The 20856-nt window shown below is 36.0% G+C and overlaps 1 protein-coding gene across 1 annotated transcript in view; it reads right to left on the bottom strand.

The window, feature by feature from the left end:
- The window catches only part of PIK3C2G (phosphatidylinositol-4-phosphate 3-kinase catalytic subunit type 2 gamma), a 348760-nt gene that overhangs the window by 267199 nt on the left and 60705 nt on the right, over positions 1-20856 (bottom strand). Inside the window, exons 7-8 of the mRNA XM_049625158.1 lie at positions 17203-17273; positions 8594-8657 (exon numbers count right to left, since the gene is read on the bottom strand). Of these exons, the coding sequence (XP_049481115.1) occupies positions 8594-8657; positions 17203-17273 (135 nt within the window). The remainder of the gene's footprint in view (positions 1-8593; positions 8658-17202; positions 17274-20856) is intronic.

Here is a 20856-nt window from a genome sequence, read left to right as displayed (position 1 = left end):
TATTTCTGGGAATTTGTCTGTTTCTTACAGTTTACTCAATTTGTTGGCATATAATTTTTCATAATGTTCTCTTATTATTGTTTGTATTTTTGTGGTGTTGGTTGTGATCTCTTTTCTGTCATTCATGATTTTAATTTTTTGGGTACATTTTCTTTTTGAAAAGTCTGGCTAGGGGTTTATCAATTTTATTAATCCTCTCAAAGAACCATTTCTTAGTTTCCTTGATCTCTTCTACTGGTGTTTGTTTGTTTCTGTATCACTTATTTCTGCTCTAATCTTTATTATTTCCCTTTTTTCTGCTGGCTTTAGGCTTTATTTACTGTTTCTTTTATAGCTCCTTTAGGTGTAATGTTAGGTTTTGTATTTGACACTTTTCTTGCTTCTTGAGGTAGGTCTGTATTGCTATACACTTCCCTGTTACAACGGCCTTTGCAGCATCCCAGAGATTCTGGACTGTCATGTTTTCATTTTCATTTGTTTCCATGTAATTTTTAAGTTCTTAAATTTTCTGGTTGACCTATTCATTCTTTAGTAACATGTTTTTTAACCTCCATGTATTTGTGGTTTTTCCAAATTTTTTCTTGTGGTTGGCTTCAAGTTTCATAGTGTTGTGTTCAGAAAATATGCATGGTATGATCTTAATCTCTTTGTATTTGTTGAGGCCTGATTTGTGACTAGTATGGGATCTATTCTGGAGAATGTCCTATGTGCGCTTGAAAAGAATGTGTATTCTGCTGCTTTAGGTTGAAATGTTCTGAATGTATCTGTTAAATCCCATCTGGTCCAGTGTATGAGTCAAACCAATTGTTTCTTTGTTGATATTCTGTTTAGATGATATGTCCATTACTGTAAGTGGGGTGTTAAAAATCTCCAACTATTGTTGTATTATCAATGACTTCCTTTATGTTTGTTATTAATTGATTTATATATTTAGGTGTTTTAATTTGGGGGCATAAATATTTACAAGTGTTACATCTCTTGTTGGATATTCCCCTTTATTATGATATAGTGCTCTTCTTCATCTCTTTTTATAGTCTTTGCTTTAAAATCTAGTTTGTCTGATATAAGTGTTACTACTCCAGCCTTCTTTTAACATATAAGTATGATAAATGTTTCTTCATGCCCTCGCTTTCAATCTATAGGTGTCTTTATGTCTAAGTGAGTCTCTTGTAGGCAGCATATAGATGGGTCTTGGGTTTTTGTGTGTGTGTGTGTGTGTGTGTGTTTTTAGCCATTTTGATACCCTTTGTCTTTTGATTAGAGCATTTAGTCCATTTACAGTCAGAGTGATTATTGATAGATATGAATTTAGAGCCATTTAGTGTAAAGTGGTTTCTCGAGATTTCCTCTGTTCCTTTCTAGGCTTTATTGCTTTTGATCTTTCTTTCCCACTCAAAGTGTCTCCTTTAATATTTCTTGCAGGGCTGTTTAGTGTTCATGAACTCCTTTAGTTTTTGTTTTTCTGGGAAACTCTTTATCTCTCCTTATATTTTGAATGACAGTCTTGCTGGATAAAACATTTTTGGCTGTATATTTTTTCCATTTAGTATGTTGAATATATTATGCCACTCCTTTCTGGCAAGTTTCTGTGGATAGATCTGCTGTTCACCTGATTTGTCTTCCCTTGTAGGTTAGGGATTTCTTTTCCCTTGCTGCTTTCAGGTGTTTTTCCTTACCTCAGTATTTTGCAAATTTTACTTCAAAATGTTTTGGTGTTGGCTGGTTTTGTTGATTTTGATGGGAGTTTTCTGTGCCTCCTGAATTTGGATGTCTGTTTCTTTCCCCAGATTAGGGAAGTTTTCAGCTATAATTTGCTCAAATAAACTTTCTGCCCCTTTTTCCCCTCTCTTCTTCTGGGACTCCTATAATATGAATGTTATTATGCTTTATGGTGTTACTGAGTTCTCTAAGTCTACATTCATAATCCATAATTTTTCTTAATCTCTTCTTTTCAGATTCATTATTTTCCATAATTTTATCTTCTATATCACTTATTTGTTCCTCTGCTTCTTCCATCCTTGGAGTCACTAAGCCAGTCGGTTTTGCATCCCAGTTATAGCACTTTTGGTTTTGCATCCCAGTTACAGCACTTTTTATTTTGGCTAACTAGTTTTTAGGTCTTTTGTCACTGCAGTAAAGGGTCTCTCTGGCTTCTTCTGTTTCTCAAGACCAGCTAGTATTTTATGATCATTGCTTTAAATTCTGGTTCCAACATAATACTTATATCTGTTTTGATTAACTCCCTGGCCATATGTTCTTGTTCTTTCTTTTGGGATGAATTCCTCCATCTTGGAATTTTCTCTAGGACTCTATCTTTTGTGTGTCAGGAAAGCCTGTGCCTGGTCCCGTTTCCACTAGAGCTGAAGCTTTGCAGCACTCTATGATCAGTAGATCTGGTGCATATGGGAGGTTTGTGCTGGTCTTCTGGGGAGGGGCCCCCTGCTGCTCTGGCTCTCAATCAGACTTGCCCTAGTAAAAAAGCCACCTGCAGAGTTCCAGGGGGTAGGTCTTGCAGTAAGTGGCTCAATCCTCCACTGTGTGTGCTGTACTGCTCCCTAAAGTTTGCTGTACTGATAAGAGGGGTAAACAATGGCATCAGCCCACTCTCTTCCCCAGGGAGGGTATTTCGTGCCCACCGCTGTTGAGGAGGTCTTCACAGAAGGGGGAACAATCTCTCCCCTTGTGACCCAGGCTTCTGTCAGATCCTTGCCTTCACCCTATGTTTGATCTGTCTCAAGGCCTGTTGGTGCACTGTTCCTCTGTTTTAACTCAGATGAGTGGCTGGGTTTCAAAACTCCAGATTTTAGGGACTTAGTGTGGGGCAAACTTGTGCTGATACCCTAGGGGAGGGTCTCACTCCCTTGTGGATGATAATGGTTTCTCTCAGAAAAGCAGTTGTACGACTGGCAGGGACTTGGATTTTTATGGTAAAGCATAGCAAAACAGCCAGCATCCAGGTTAGCTGCCCTCAGCAGGTGTCTCTGCTTGTATGCTAGTGAATGAAGCAGCTCTGTGGCACCCACTAGCTTTTTTGTCCTGAGAGGCAGTGCTGCCTCTTCCAAATGTACTGCAAGAAGGGGAACTGTCTCTCCCAGAATGATCCAGGAGATCCTCAGAGCATGCTGTCCACTCCTGGGCCTCTGCCCTCATTCTCCACAGGATCCCCCTATGCCTGCCATGCTTGACTCTGGCAATGGCACAGGCTTCTAAAACTTCAGACTTTTAGCTCTGCTGCTTGTAAAATCTTGCGATAATCAGTCCCTCTCATTTTCTCAGTCAGCATTGTTTTGGGGAAGTGTTTTTCTTGTGCAATCCCTGCATGCTGCTTTATCTTTCTCTCTCATTCCTTCTCTCCCCTCTCTCCATGATCAGGGCTCCCTTCCCTGCACAGCACCTGTGATTCCTTTCTCCCCCAAATCGTATCTCCACACCTCCTACATTCCACAGTGTGACCTTTTTTTTCCTTCTAGTTGTGCAGTTTGTTCTCTCAGTCCTCAGATCAATTTCCTGGGTGTTCAGAATGATTTGATAGTTATCTAGCTGTGTTCAAGAGACATAGCAAGCATAAGGTCCTTCTCCTACTCCACATCTTAACTCTCTCCCCATTTAAGCAAAAATTTAAAAAGTTGAACTATACCACATAGTGAGAAGATGGGGCAATGGAACTCTCATCTGTTATGAAATATGTGTGACCCTATTAAAAAGTGTCTATGACCCTAGGTATATACCCTAGAAAAATTCTTGATATTAGCTCAGGTGTACATCAACAGTGGATTAGATAAATAAATTGAGGTTCTTTGAGCTAATTGAATACCATACATCAATGAAAACAAATCAAAACCACATAGGACAAGGTGGATAAATCTGAAAAACAATGAGCAAAAGTTATATGGCTCAAAAAGTACATACAGTTTTATTCCACTTATGGAGACATTAAAAAGGAAAGCTAAAATGTATATTTCTAATGAATGCATAGATATCCTTTGGTGGTAATGTGAAAAGGTAAAATGGTGAAAACAAAACCTACAAAATACTTTTCACCAAAGGATACCTCTCATGTAGAGAAAAGAGATATAAAGTGGCACACGGGCAGATCCTATGATACCGGCAATATTTTGTTCCTAAACTTACTGTTTAATAAGAATTCCTGCTCAGGTATTATTCTTTAGTTTGTATATGTATTATTAAATGTTCCTCATGTATTATATAATTCACTGCACACATCCCAAATAAAATGTCAGATCATGTTATTCCTTTGGCAAAATCCTTCAATGCTTTTGATCTCACTTGGAATACAAATTATGTTGGCTAGTGATTATTTTCCTTATTGGAGATCTATTTTCAGTTTTTCATTTTTTGCTTCCTTAAGTCTGAAAATGTCCTATACATAATAGGTTTGACTTTTAGTAGTTTCACTATGCCCTTTATTTCTGCTAGGGTAGTTTCCAATTCTGCAATTGTGTTTTATTTTTCTTGTGACCTGACTTTATCTCCTTCATCTCCTTGACTTCTTCTTTTGTAACCTTTAACCAGGTTCTTGTTACCTATTCATTTTGTCCTATTTTCTTCTTACGATTTTTTTGTTCTTTTCCCACTTCTTCTATTCTATGTTGAATACAAATCGGTTTTGTGACATTTTTCTTCTTTCTTCTGAATCCTACTCAGTCCTCTACTTTAGCAATAAAAACTTACCATAATCAGCCCCCAAAATATATAACTTTAAAAATAATCACTCTAATAGCACTAAACTAACCCTTGTACCTATCTTTACCTGAACACGTTTTATCTTCCAGCCACTATATTATATTAAACATATCTCATATGTTTTTATTAATTTTAAAAATATCATTGTCATATTTTATTAAATTCACTCTAGTGATGAATAATATGAACTCTAAGAAAGTTGAATAAAAACTTTCTTTAGTGTAGGGTTGGCATATACTGCTATCTGACTTTGGAGTCTCTGTACCTAAATTCTGTCCTTACTGCCACTCTGTTTAAATTATGTTTGAAGGGTGCCTGGATGGCTCAGTTGGTTAAACATCTGACTCTTGATTTTCATTCAGGTCATGATCTCATGGTTCATGAGTTCGAGCCTCACCTTGGGCTCTGCACTGACAGTGTGGAGCCTGCTTGGGAATCTCTGTCTTCCTCTCTCTGTCCCTCCCCCGTTCATGTACTTGCATTATCTCTTTTTCCTCTCTCTCTCAAAAATAAATAAGCATTTAAAAAACAAATTATGTTTGAATTTGGCACTTTTAAAAATCCAACAATTTGGATTAGGTCTGCTTGTTACTAAAAGAGCTTCAGTTCTAATAAAGCCAAATACAGAAGATCCTTATGTGCCCCCTTTATTTCTACTTACACGTGGAATTTTTAGCTTCTGTCTAAAAACTGAATACAGTTGGATTTAGGTCTTAGGGAGGGGAAAGTGTGAGATAATTATTATTCTGTGTTACTCATTTAGTTACTTAAACCTGAAAAATAGAGGTGCCATTCTGGTTATCTAGTTTGTACTCTTTCTGTGTCATGAGCTAGATGATAAAGTGTTTGGAGGTTTTTAGCTCTTTTTAGACCAAGCAGATGTTTCATGAAGACAAACCATATTTTAAAGCATGAGTAGATTTTTCTCAATCCACATTTATCAGTTTATAATTAGTTCATCAGTTATTAGATTCTAGTATAAGCTTGTCATCAGTAATAAGGATTGCTAACTTTGTTAAAAGGTCTTATTTGGCACTGTAATAAAAATTTTGGAGACAGTGCATTAGAAGCTACTAGGAAGAAGCAACTTTGAATCAGAAGTTGATTCTTGCACCTAGATTGAAATCTTGTTTTTCACTGTTTTGCTTTGTATATATACCACTCTATGTACATTATTTATGAATATGCTGTCTTTCCAACTAGATCATCAGCAACTTCAGAGTATGGTTTTGTTTTCTATTTTCTCTCTCTCTCTCTCTTTTTTTTTTTTTTTTGAGAGAGTGAGAGACAGCAGGGGAGAGGCAGAGAGAGAGGGAGAAAGAATCCCAAGCAGGCTCCATACTGTTGGTGCAGAGCCTGACATGGGGCTTGAACCCACAAACTGTGAAATCATGACCTGAGATGAAATTGAGTCAGATGCTTAACCAACTGAGCTACCCAGGCACTCCAGATTTCTATTTCTCTTGATTCTAGTGAATAAATAGTTCACTAATTAACATTAAGTAAGCTAAGTAAGCTAAGTAAGCATTAAGTAATACCTTAGGGGAGAAATTCTTTTTCTTTTATTCTTAATTTGTCTGAAATATTAGAGATGAACACAGAATATAGAATGAATATAGAAAACGTTCCATACCTTTCTGGATATTAGTGGCATAGAAGAGAGGAATAAAATGCCCAAAATAAAAGTTCTATGTAAATTGCTTACAAAATTAGCTACTTAGCAAACATAATAATCAGGGCCCCCAAAGTGAAATAAATAAAATCTAAAATATGTTAAATGACCATGGCTGGGGAAAGAAAATATTTGAAAATTTAAATTACCCATATTATTCAATAATATCTGTGTCATATTTATTCAGCCTGCATGTTTTCTATTTTTTTTTTAAAAATTGTTTAATAATCCAAGTTTGGGAAATATAAAAAAAACATTGTTCATGTTGGCACTATTTTTGACATTGATGAAATATTACTTAATGCAGCTGTCAAATAAATAGTACTGCAGTCTGTCCTCATTTCTCAGATATTTGCTAGTGATGCCTCATAGGAAGAATCACATTTAAAAAGATCATTGTTTTGGAAGGAGTTCATCTGGAAAATCACAGACACTGTGGCCTATTTACAAGATAAGTCAGATGTGGGTGATGATAACTATTTGCCTGTGTTAATGTAAAGACAGTAATTATTTGATGTTTTGCCAACTTTCAAGTCATACTGAAAAAATTTACAATAATCAATGGATTCTTTCAAAGTGGAAATATTGGAGGCTTTGTATGAGAGTTAGAAACTTCTTGGAAATTAAGAACTTTACAGATTCTCAACAATTTGTGTGCATGTGTGTATGTATAAAAAGGCATCTGTGATACATGAGCAGTACTGAGACATTTAGATAATTACCAGTCATCATAAGTAGGCTATCATAACCTCAAAAGTATATCTATATATAGTGAAGAGACATAAATGATCTAGGAATGAAGTCTTCGTCTGCCTTGTGTACCTGGTAAATTTCAAATTCTACACTCAAAAGAATGACTATCACAAAGGTGAAGAATCAAGCTGAAAGAAGTACTAATTATGACACTTTTATGAGACTCAAACCAATCTTCTGTGAATTTCTTTCACATTTCACATTTTAAACTTACATATTTAAGCCAGACTCAAGAAAGAAAAATGGAATTAGAGTGATAGGATTACATTTTGGGAGGGAATATGAGTTGTGTATTTGTCATCATCATGTCTTTAAATATTTATGTGGAATTCACATGAGTTTGGTATCTATCCAGAAGTATTTATTATTTTCAGAATCTTCTGCTAATTAATATTAGGAATAGTTACTTAGGCTCTTTATCTTTTCATATATATCAGGAGTCAATTATTTAATGGAAAAATAAATCCTCACTTGTTTTAAAACACTGTATTTACACAATTTTCTATAATCACAGCATGTTTTATCTGTGGAAGATTTAACCCTTCCCTGGAAGAATAAGCTATAAGATATGGTCTGCCTAATGGTGACCACAACTTTGATGCCCAGTTGGTGACCAAATCTCAGTAATCTTGGGCTAAGTCCATCATATTTCCTTGCCAAGCTAGCTTCTCCTTTCTGCTATTTTAGTAAACTGATGTCTCTATGTAGTCGGTTGGCAGCCAGGAATGTGGAGGTATTCTAGACACCCTCTTCTTTTGTTTTACTCATAGTCTTTCACCAAATCATATAAATTGCACATTTTCATATATTATGAATTTGTCCCCTCCTGACCACCACTATTGTAGAGTTTTTGTCAATACCCTCATCATCTCTTTGGGCTAATGAAGTGCTCCTCTAGTCACCCATCTGTCATTCTGTTGCCTTGCATAATGGCTCTATGTCATCAGCTGATAAATTAGAAAATCCTTAAATTGTCCATAAAGTGTCCTTAGGATCCTACATAAGTTGGCCCCTGTTTGCCCCTTTTATCTGGTCTCTTTCCAGTCTCTCAAACTGAACCCTAGTTGTAGCCATTCCAAATTTCATACAGTTTTCTAATCATTCTAGGCTTTTCCTAACTGCTTCTCTTTATGTTGTTCTTCACTAAAAGTTATCCCCACTCCCCACCTTCTTTCACCATGTGCCTTAGTTGGCATACTCATTTTTCAACATTCAGATCAAATAGGTAAAATTGATAACTTTCTTTTGTGTCCTGTATACACATAGGTCTTTCACATTCACAGTACCTATGACACTTTATTCATACACATCTATTTACTTGTGTGTTTTGCCACAATAGAATGAAAGCTGCTCAGATATTGACATTCTACTTTATTCATCTTTGTGTCTTCAGAAAATTGCAAAATTTTTTTATGGTTAATAAATACTTATTGAATTGATAGATGAAGTAACAAAAGTTAATACCTGGGTTTTCAATAGGCATTTCAGGTGGAAGTCATATTTTTTGATTACTGTTGAGAGGCACTGTCTGGAAAGAAAAAAAATGACTTTGTCTAAAAGTGGGTAAGAAAACTTATATTAACTTTAGCATATTTATCATAAGTTCTGTTTTGTCCATGATTCTATAGCAGACATGGTTTAAAAAGGATTGCTACTGACACGGTTTTAAATACCATTTCAGAAGGATGTTTATAAACTTTATGTAACTTGATAGCCTACAGACATATCTGAAAACTTTAGAACTCCAAAGAAATCCATGACAAATTAACCAAACCTCTCAAAGACTGTTCATAATATCAAACTATTCTTACTTCAAAATGTAAGTTATGAAAGGATTTATGAGCAGATAATGACAAATACTAACATCAAGAATTGTTAAATATGCAAACACTTGTAGAGAATTGCCTCAGAATGAATGACATATATTTATAATAGATAAGTCTGTCTTTGGCATCAAACCTCTGTATCTTTTTGCCCTAAGCTTCCCTTATTTCTCCAACCTTATCTGTGCTTAGGTGGAATACATGTGAGATGAGCAGAGGTTCTTCTTACTTCACTAATCAAAATTATTTTCCAAACATCATGACTTTCTCTTCCTATTTCTCTTTCTGGAAACCGCTGAATTGAACAAATCATACAACACAAAAAGTGTTAAAGACACACCAATGTATTTTACAATAACTGCCTTCTCAGCCTTTATTAAATCATCACTTCAGTTGGATTAAATCTGACAGTTCAAAGACAAAATGCATTGACCATGTAAAAAATCAGTGGAGGTATAGGAAAAGAATAGTGAAAGATTTGGCTATTGAAGGGAGGGTTTTTATATAAAATATGACCACAAAACTTAAAAGACCCTCAAGAATATATACCCTCAGCACCTTGCTGTTAAGCATTATATTTATTTTATAGAAAAAACCCTGGAAACTAATGAAGGTGTATGATTTGCCCAACTTCTAAGAGGAAGTTAAGTCAGGGAAGAGAGAAACTGAAAATAAAGCTCCTGCCATCTAGTGTGTGATCTTTTAATGACACCATAAAGTAGTCTGAGGAGGGAAGGCAGAATAGCATTGTATTACAGAGAGCAGTCTTGGAGGTCTCCAACTTGGAGGTCTCCAAGATGGCAAAGTACGAGATCCCAATCTCTGTATTCTCACAATTAGACAACTATCTATGAACAAAAACAGCTCTGGGAGAGCTTAGGAATCCTTGCAAGAAACTTTGACAACACTGTAGAACAAGAAACCCTGAGAATAACCACACAAAAATGGGAGGATACTTTCATTTTGCCTGCATCATCTCATCCTGCAGGCCAGCACTGCTCACTGTCCATAGGGAAATCCCCTTGCTGGGAAAGGGACAGTAGGTGAGCCAGCAGCTTCCCCCAGCCTTTTGGGACACTGCAAGAAGGACCTGCATTGATTTTACCCTACACAGAGACCAGCAAAGCTGAGATACGTAAAGATGGCCAGGAACAAGGAAGAAGGGGCTGCCAGCATCAGCAGTGTAGGGGGAGTTACTATGGTTCCCAGTGACCTGCACTGCAGAGGGCCCCAGTACCTTTCACCACTGGAGAAATCAACAGCCAACACAGCAGCTGCAGACCCGCAGGCAGATTTCACCATTTCCCTTCCCCTATCACACACAGGTATTCATATTCACAAACAGCAGCTGCTTGAGTCCCTCCCAGCTCCCTTTCCCGCCCACTGCCACCCTAAGGCTCACTGGCAGCTGGTTCCCAAAGTGTGCACCTGCAAGCCCTTGGCCTGGTTTCTGTACTGGCCTTCACTGCCATGCACATGTTTTAGGGAGATACTTCAGGCGCAGGAATGCACACCAATTGTCAGGACCCCCACAGATGCTTGTGGGCCTGGTTCTGGCCCTGTTTCCTGTGACTGGCCTACACTGTTGGGCTTGCTTGCAACCAGCCGCTCCAGCTGTGTACCTGTATCTAACCAGCCTGAATCCCATAATAGCCTCCATTGCTGTGCACATGACCAAGTTGAGACTGCAGCCACAGGAGTGCATACCAACATCCAGGACCCCACAGTGCCAGTGCACCTACAGTTAGTCGTAGCCCTCGCTGCCAGCCCTGCCCTCTCCCATACTATATGTATGTCTGCAACCAGTCCCTGCCACTACACAGGCACTTGCAGCTGACACCCAAACTCTATGTGTGTGTGCCACCAACTCTAGCAACAACCATTGCCTACCCTGGGCCCTAGCTGCTGGACCCAGAAACACCACTGAAGATGCCAACAGCACTTGTTAAAGATGTTGTAGGCCCCAGTGGCCTGAGCTGAGGGGACATCACATTCACCAGACCTGGGTCTTCCACATGACTGTATACTTGGTGCCCTGCACTACTAGACTCACAGCCATAGCATGCTCCAGTCTGCCTCACCTGCAGGTGAAGATCCTGTACTGAGGTCAGCCTATAAAGTCTGCTTCTTCCCAGGCCCAGACATCTAGGCAAGGCTCCAAGGATCATAAAGAGTCAGGGAAATATGACACCACCAAAGGAACACAGTCAACTTAAAGCAACTGACCCCAAAGACATGGAGCCACATGAATTGCCTGACAAAAAATTCAAAATAATTATTCTAAAGATGCTCAGAGAAATATAAGAGAACACAGAAAGACAATTTAATGAACTCATCAAAACAATGTAAGAACACAATGAGAAGTCCAATAAAGGTATAGAAAACATAAAAAAAGAACAAGAGTTTTGGAGATAAGAAATACAATGGCCGAACTGAAATTCAATATAGAGCTTCAGCAGAAGAAGGGACCAAGCAGAAGAAAAAAAAACCAGTAAGCTCAAAGACAGATTATTTGAAATTACCTAAGCAGAAGAACAAAAACAAAATTAAAAAAAGTAAAAAAGGAATTAAAAAAGTCTATGGGATTCATGGGGCCCCATAAAGAGAAACATGTGCATGTCATTGGAGTCCTGAAAGAAGAAGGTAAGAGAAAGGAGCTGAAAGCTTAGTTAAATAATGGCTTTTGAACTTCCCAAACCTGGGGAGATATTTGGACATTATGAAGTAATAGGTTACCCCATAATTTCAATCCAAAATGATCTACTCCAAGACATATAACAAAATAAAATGGTCTAAAATCAAATACAAAGAGAAAATTTCAAAAGCAGCAAGAGAGAATAATTTTTCCTCATAAAATAATCACCATAAAGCTATCAGTGGATTTCTCAGCAGAAATCCAACAAACTAGGAGAGTAGGATGATAAGTGTAAGTTGCTGAAAGAAAAAACAAAACAAAACAAGAAAGACCCCTGCCAACTAAGAATACTTTACCCAACACAATTGTCCTTCAGAAGTGAAGGTGAAATAAAGACTGTCACAAACAAAGGAAAGGAGTTCTTCAGCACAAGGCATGCCTTAGAAAAAATGCTAGTTCCTCAAGCTGAAATGAAAAGATGCTAATTAGTAACAGGAAAACATGAAAATATACAACACACTTTACTGGAAAGATAAGTATATAGTCTAATATAGTAATAATGATGTGTCAATTACTTAACTCTAGTATAGAGATTAAGGGAAAATATTAAAAATAGCTAAAGTTTCATATTGTCAATGGATATATAATACAAAGAGGTATAAATTCTGACATCAAAAGCATAAAATGTTAGGACAGAGTAAAACGTAGAGTTTTTATGCAAATAAGGTTAAATTGCTATTGGCTTAAAAGACTGTTATAAGATATTTCAAGTAAACCTCAGAGTAACCACAAAACAAAAACCTATCACAGATATGCAAAGGTAAAGAGAAGAAATTAAAGTCTACTACTATGGCCAAACATCAATTCAGGAAGAGAGAAAGGAAGAGAGAAAGAAAGAAAGAAGAAAGAAAAAAAGAGAAAAAGACAGAAAGAAAGAAAGAAAGGCTACAAAACAAAACAATTAACAAGATGGCAATAGTGAGTCATTAACTATCAATTATTATTTTAAATGTAAAGTTTTTCAGTCAAAGGACAGATAGTAGCTGAATGGATGAAAAAAGACAAATATACTGCCTGCAAGAGATGCCCGTCAGCTTCGAAAGCATACATATATTCATAGTGAAGGGATGGAAAAAGGTACTTCATGTATAATAGAGACCAAAAGATAGTAGAGGTAGCTATACTTATATTACACAAAGTAGACTTTAATTTAAAAGCTGTTACAAGAAACAAAGAAGGATCAAAAGAGACTATTATGAACAATTATATGCTAAAAAAATTGGACAACCTGGAAGAAGTGAACAAATTCCTAAAAAATACGACCTACCAAGACTGAATCAGGAAGAAATAGAAAATCCAAATAGACCAATAATAAGAAGATTAAATCAGTAATTAAAAACCACCCAACAAAGAAAAATTCAGGAGCAGATAGCTTCATGGGTAAATCCTACCAAATATTTAAATAAAAATTAATGCCAGTTCTTGTCAAACTCTTCCAAGAACATGAAGAGGTAGGGACACTCCCAAACTCATTATATGAAATTAGAATTACCCTGATGCCAAAGCCAGATAAGGACAATACAGAAAAAGAAAACTATGAGCCAATATCCCTGAAGATTATAGATGCAAAAATTCTCAACAAAATACTTGCAAACCAAATTCAACAGCATATTAAAAGTATTATATACCCCATGACCAAGTAAAATTTGTCCCTGGGATGCAAGGATGATTCAACTACACAAATCAATAAATTTAATAAAGCACATTAATAAAAGAAATCATTGATCATCTCAATAGAAGCAGAAAAAGCATTTGAAAAAATGTAACATCCTCTCATTATAAAAACTTTCAACAAATTGGGTATAGAAGGAACACATCTCAACATAATAAAGTGTACATATGACAACCCACAGCTATCATCATACTCTGTGGTGAGAGGTTGAAAGTACTTCCTCTCAGGGGTGGCTGGGTAGCTCAGTCAGTTAAGCATCCAATATTGGCTCAGGTCATGATCTCACAGTTTGTGAGTTTGAGCCCTGTGTCGGGCTCTGTGCTGACACCTCAGAGCCTGGAGACTGCTTCAGATTTTGTCTCCCTCTCTCTCTCTGCCCCTACTCCACTCATGCTCTGTCTCTTTCTGTCTCTCAAAAATAAAATAAACATTAAAAAAATTTTAGAAAATACTTCCTCTAAGAACAGGAACAAGATAAGTGTTCCCACTCTCACTCCACCTATTCAACATAGTACTAGAAGTCTTACAGTAATCAGGCAAGAAAATGAAATAACAGGCATTCAATCTCAAAGGGAGAAGTAAAACTGTGTCTGTTTGATGATGGTACAGTCTTGTATATAGAAAATTCTGAAGATTCCACCAAAATACTGTTAGGACTAATGAATGAATGCTATAGTTTCAGGATGCAAGATAAATACATACAAATCAGTTGAGTTTCTATACACTAACAATGAAAGTTTTGAAAAATAAAAAAGTTTTACTTACAATAGCATCAAAACAAAAACAAAACCAAAAAAAAACCTTAGGAATAAAATTTAACCAAGGAAGTGAAAGAGCTATACACTGAAAGCTATGAGACATTGATGAAAGAAATCAAAACACATAAATAGAATGGCATCCAAGTTTTTATATCAGAAAAGTTACTATTGTTAAAATGTTCATACTACCCACAGCCATCTATAGATTCAATTTATTTTTTTTAAGTAAGCTCTATACCCAACATGAAGCTTGAACTCACTACCCTGAGATCAAGAGTAGCATGCTCCACGAACTGAGCTAGCCAGACATCCCTATTCAATATAATTTTATCAAAGTTCCAGTGCTATTCTTCACAGAAATAAGAAAAATAATCCTAAAATTAATATATAACCACAAAATATCCGGCAGAGCCAAAGCAATCCTGAGAAAGAACAAATCTGGAGGCATTATACTTCCTGACTTCAAATTATATCACAAAGATTTGGGAATCAGAAGTATTATGACACTGATATAAAAACAGACACATAGATGAATTGAATAGTCTTGAGAGCCCAGAAACAAACCTACACATATATAGTCAAGTAATATTTGACAAGAATAATAAGTGGGGAAAGGATAGTCTCTTCAATAAATAGTTTGGGATAACTGGATATTCTCATGCAAAAGAATGAAATTGCACTCTATCTTAAACCTAAAACAGCAAAGGAAAGAATGCATAAAATGAAAAGGCAACCTAGTTTATGGGAGGAAATATTTGCAATCCATATATCTGATAAGGGGTTAATATCCAAAATGTGTAAGGAGCTCATACAACTCAATAGTGAAAAATCAATCCGATTTAAAAAATGGGCAGAGGACTTGAGTAGACATTTGCCTTAAAAATATATACAAATGGCCAACAAGCACATGAATAACAAGTACATAAACAATATCACTAATCATCAGGAAAATGCTACGCTTGACTTTAGCTCAAAGGCTGAAAAGAAATGGGGAAATGCAAATCAAAATCACAATGTGATATCCCCTCACAGCCCTTAGAATGGCTATTATCACAAAGACTCTGGTCAAGGCTATTCAGAAAAGGGAACCCTGGTGTACTGTTGGGAATGTAAATTGGTTCAGCCACTATGGAAAACAGTATGAAGTTTCCTCAAAAAATAAAAAATAGAATTAACATATCATCCAGCATTCCCACTTCTAGTATTCATAGGAAATTAAATCACTATCTTGAAGAGATAGCCGCACTCCCAAGTTCATTGCAGCATTATTCACAATAGCCAAGACATAGAAACAACCTAAATGTCCATCAATGGATGAATGGATAACACGTGTACATATACATATACACACACACATATAATGTTATTATATATAAAATGTATATATACACACATGTATAATGCTATTATATATGAAAAATATATAATATGTATCAATACTATAAATACTATATATAAAATAAAAATTATATTTATATAATTTAATGTTGTATACAATATTAATAGTTAAGTGGAATAAGTGCTGAGTGTTAGACATTTGGTTTTAGTCCTGGCTATGACATTAATTATCTGTATGATGGTTGACAAACTTTTAAACTTTTCTGTGTTTTACTTTCCTTACCAGAGGAGAAGCAGCAATGCCCTGGGGTTAAAGGGAAGGGGTAGAGGAATTAGATTTTGAGATTAGTCTGTGACTGCCGAATTTAACTCAGTGGACACTTGTATTGCACAATGGTCAAGGTCACCAGACTTCTGTGAGGGGGCTGGCAATGGCAGGGTAAGACAGAAACAGAAGGAAAACTGTCTTGCTCTCCCCTTCTTCTCACAGCCTCCCCTTGTCTCTCTGTGCCCCAGACAGCATCTACCTACATACAAGTGACAGTCCTCCACCAAACCAGTTCAGAACAGTCCTTTGTCTCCCAAGGATTTCCCACTTTTTAAAGAATTTGTCAGATTTGATGCTTTCTTCTAAGGTTTTTTTTTTTTTTTGGATAAATTTATTTTGGAATGAGGAAACTACAGCTGTTGTTAATATGCCATTTTGATGGGAACCTATACCTGATCCATGTAATTAGCTATAAAATAAAAAATTTAGATTAAGATATATTCAAAGTCCTCTGTAGTCCTACCCATTCTGTGACTTTGTTGTGTGAGGATGAATATTTTGGGGAAAATAGAGAGGCATACAGGGCAAGACAGAATAGTTTTAATAAAAGAATAGGGTCTTTGCAAATTTCACACAGCCCTGGTTTCTGTCCTACCACTAATGAACTGAATAGCCTTATGGAAGTTATTTAACCTTCCAGAACTTGGGTTTCTTTGATTCTGAAGTAAATTTTGTGTCTTATCACAGGGCTGTAGGGAGAATTAGATGAGATAATGCATGTAAAATGTACAATAACTCCACTAAGTGATTGATAGCTATTATGAATAGTCACTAAAAACGATTTTAACTCATATTTTTTATATCAGGCTTTGCTTTGGAGATTATGATATATACCTCCCATACCCGATTTTTTGCTCATTCAGCTCAGAACAACTTTAATTTCAGATAAACCCATACTGTAGCACTGATATCTTCTCCCAGGCTAGCTTCCTGATGGGTCTATTCTTTCAAATAATACACGCATACATTTAGATATGAGAATCAGTTAGGATATGTTCATTTACTGTCATTTGAGTTTCCCAGTTTGAATTCATGCTCTTCTGCTTATGATATACCAGTTATTTTCAGGGAATTCAAGAAAAATTTAAAGCAGGATGTGGTGACTTTCAAAGTGTGGAAATTCAGTTATACAAAGAGCTTAGTGACACATGCACACGCAAATTCACAAAATGAATGAGGAAAAAAATTCTTGAAAACATAATAACCGGTAGCAGAGATATTTTAAAATGAATGTTAGATTGTTCTGGAAGGTGTTAGCAGCTCTTCAAATGTATCTGAATAGCTGTGAAGAATAGATAATTATTAACAGAATTTGCCAAAGGGAGATATCTATTAAAAGTACAATAGCTTCCACGGTACTAACGAAAGGACAGTTTTTACAGTCAACTGAAAAATATTGTGATTTGGCACTTGAGAACTTGGCCAGAAAGTAGTCTTCGAACAAAGTAAAATGTCTTACCTGGATATTTTCCAAATATGCATAAATTCTAGAAGTTGGTTCAGATAAAACTGACTGTGGTCATCTTCATGCTGTAGACAGCAGAATATATTAATATTTATAGAGTGAATAGGAATGAGTACCAGATAAAAATAGGTCTGTGGCTTCCTGCTGTCATTTTATTCACCTCTTTTGATAACCCTCATTCATCATTTTAATACTTTGTTTTAAAGACTTTGTAAGACTCTTCTTAACTCTATAAGCATTCTTTTCAAAAATGAATCAGAAGCTGAGCTTTGGGAGAGGATAAACCTCAAGGACAGAAGAAAAGCATCCTGGCATCACCAAGGTCAAACATTAAGTTCTCCTAGCAGAGGGCAGTTTTGCAGACTGGTTCTCCCACATACATGCACATTTTCTTTACATTTAGGCTATGGATGCCATGGCAGTGTGTGGCCTGACAGCTTGCCAGATCAGTTGGCAGGCCTAGAATGAACTCCCAATTTTTCAACTTCACCACACCTTGCCTCCCAAATGTGAGTGTAACAGAACTTTCTATTTCGTGAACATTGAAGTGTGCTAATGAGTGACAACTATAAATTCCAGGAGTTTTCAGGAGGCATGTGTTTTCTCCCAAGATTAGCAGAAACTACTTATCATAAACTATCAGTCCTGTGGTCCATACGCATAAACACACATGCGTGCGTGCACGCACACACACACACACACACACACACACATTTTCACACCATAACTCCTTGATTAGCTCTTCTGCAACAGGCATTCATGAAAATCCTGTGCAAGTCTGCAAAGGAGAATGCAATATAACTTCCCCATAATTGCACCATTTTCACTATACACAGCTGTTAAGTTTGAGAGCTTAATGCCTGGAGTGCATGCAATCTTGGATGTTAATACACAATCTATTTTTAAAACTGCCTATTAGAGCTCCTGACAGGAAACATCAGAAGGAAAACCTTTATATGGCCTAAGGTCAAAGGTGTATCATTGGGCTCTTTTGTGAGGAAGAAAGAAGTTGTTACATGGAGAAAATAAGGTCATAACTGTAATACAATACCTTGAATGCACGCTAAAAAAAAACAAAACAAAAAAAAACCAAAAACTTTCAGAAGAAGAAAAGAAACTTCTTTCAGAAGTTAAAACAACCAAAGCAAGCATATAAATAATGACTTATTTGCATCTTTCTGTATAGCATAATCATATTCATTTTAAAACCACTTTACTTGGCTTCCAGAGATGCCTTTGGGGGAGAAATTGGCCTTTGTCATATTGTCACTTACAAGGAAAGTTTTGTTTTGTTTTGTTTTGTTCTTATTTAAGGGAGCTCAAAAGTCTAGAGAACAGTCTTGAGCAGTTGTCCATGGAATATATCATACACTTTACTTTTCTCCAAAGCTGAAGGCATACCTTCATCTTAAGGAAAAAGTTAAGGTTTCTTTTTTTTTCCTTTTTCATACAAAAATCTGCTCTCTGTGTTCTGTGAGTTTCCTTGAGCTAAAATGAAATTTGATTTTATGATTAATGTCAACAATGTTGAAAATACTTATCAAATTTGAGAGACATAAAGAGAACATTTTTTTAAAGACTCAATTATACACATCTAGTCAAGATGGAGATTGTAAAATTTTGAAATTTAGAAAGATTTATATGGACTGTCAAACTATTTTATGAATAATCTCATGGAACAAGAATTAAATTACCATATTTCTGTATAACACAAGCAATTTTAAAATAGGAAAGGCATCTGAGATGAATTGAATAGTACAATGTGCCTTGTACAATTAGAGAACTCTAAAAGTATCTACTGAAAGGCAATGGTGTCAATAAACTTAATGAAATGATAATTATCATAATGTTCCTAGCATTATATAGAAGAAATAAGCCATTGTATGTTGTTTTACTGGAAAGAAAATATAATTTTTATAAATGTTTTTATACAGCTAAAATTATGAAAACTGTAGAGAATTTTGAAACCACTTTAAACAATAGGATCAAGAGAGAAGAACATTCAGTATCTCCTTACCATATAGAGTTTGTAATGGTAAAAAGCTAAAATGCCATCCCTAATTTTATGACATTAGTAACTGATACTTACGTAGTCCCAGTTAGACACAGGCACTGCTTTAAGCTTTCATTTACATTTCTCAATTAAGTTACAATAATAATCATATTAGGTAAATATTATTATTCACATTTTTTAACAAGGAAAGTAGGATGAATATAATAATTTATCCAAGAGAAGACATTTGCATTTGGTAGTATGGATCCGGAATCTCTGTTTTTAAACAAGATGCCAACTAGGTTTATATGTTCTAGGATTAATACATAGAAATGATTACCACCCCTGATTCATCTGTCAGGTGTTCTTACTCCAGGCTTTAGAAGCATAGTTATCTCTTTCTTTTGAAGCACATATCTCTATCAGACTTTTAAATGTATATTTGTTTATTGTATGTCTTCTTTACCAGAATGAAAACTCTGCATTCTAGAATAAGTACTGAAATGTCTTGTTTGTCTTTGTATCTCCAGTATTTAGAAGAGTGCCTATATGGTAGTTGATGAATAAATGAGTATCTGTCTGCACGTATTTGTTTCCTAAGACATAATTCTGAATTTTAAGTAGGTTCGCTAACTTGTTCATTCACTATGTAAGACCCTCAAAGACAAGTACTAAATATTGCATGTAAAAAATATTCAATAAATATATGTTGAATTGGGGCACCCGAGTGGCTCAGTTGGTTAAGCATCTGACTTCAGCTCAGGCCATGATCTCACAGTTCATAAATTCAAGCCCCAAGTCAGGCTCTGTGCTGACAGCTTGGAGCCTGGAGCCTGCTTCAGATTCTGTATCTCCCTCCCTTTCTGCCTCTCCCTGCTCACACTGTGTCTCTCTCTCTCTCTCAAAAATAAACACTAAATTTTTAAAAAAAATATTTGTTGAATTAATCAATTGTTTTTAGATTATATATAATGTACTTGCATAGTATCTTAAAGTAAACCCTTATAGATTTTAATAAGGATGTAATATCTTCTCTTTGAAATATGATGCTAAAAAATCCTTCAAGAACCAGTATTTGGGGCGAATAGAGACATGGGATGCATTTTTAATAGTTTGTGTGGAGGCTACCACTGCTCTTTAACTGAGAGTCAGAGCCAGTTGAATCCCCTGTGCACTAAGCCCTTTGAAGTCTGGGATGTTGTTGATTTTGTTCAGTACTCTAACCTACTACACCACAGTGATATAGTTAATATGTGAGTAAATGGAGAATATATAAACTTCTGTGTCATCAAGCATATTATCTTTTTAAATGTTTATTTATTTTGAGAGAGAGAGGGAGGGGCAGAAACACACACACACACACACACACACACACACACACACACACAGAGAGACAGAGAGAGACAGAGAGAATCCCAAGCAGCCTCTGTCCTGCCAGCTTAGAGCACCATGCAGGGCTTCATCTCATGGACCATGAAATCATGACCTGAGCCGAAATCAAGAGTCAGGTGCTCAACCAACTGAGCCACCTAGGCACCCCATCTATTTTTAAATAACAGTGTTAGAGTAGGAGAAGTTGTGGTTGAGAAAAAGCATTTATACTTTTTATCTGTAAATTGTTGAATTGGCCAAGAGATGGTGATATTCACTATAGG

The sequence above is a fragment of the Panthera uncia genome, chromosome B4, assembly GCF_023721935.1.
Source record: "Panthera uncia isolate 11264 chromosome B4, Puncia_PCG_1.0, whole genome shotgun sequence".
NCBI classification, from domain to species: domain Eukaryota; kingdom Metazoa; phylum Chordata; class Mammalia; order Carnivora; family Felidae; genus Panthera; species Panthera uncia.
Note: the sequence above shows the minus strand (reverse complement) of the source record. Positions and strands in the feature narration are given on the sequence as shown.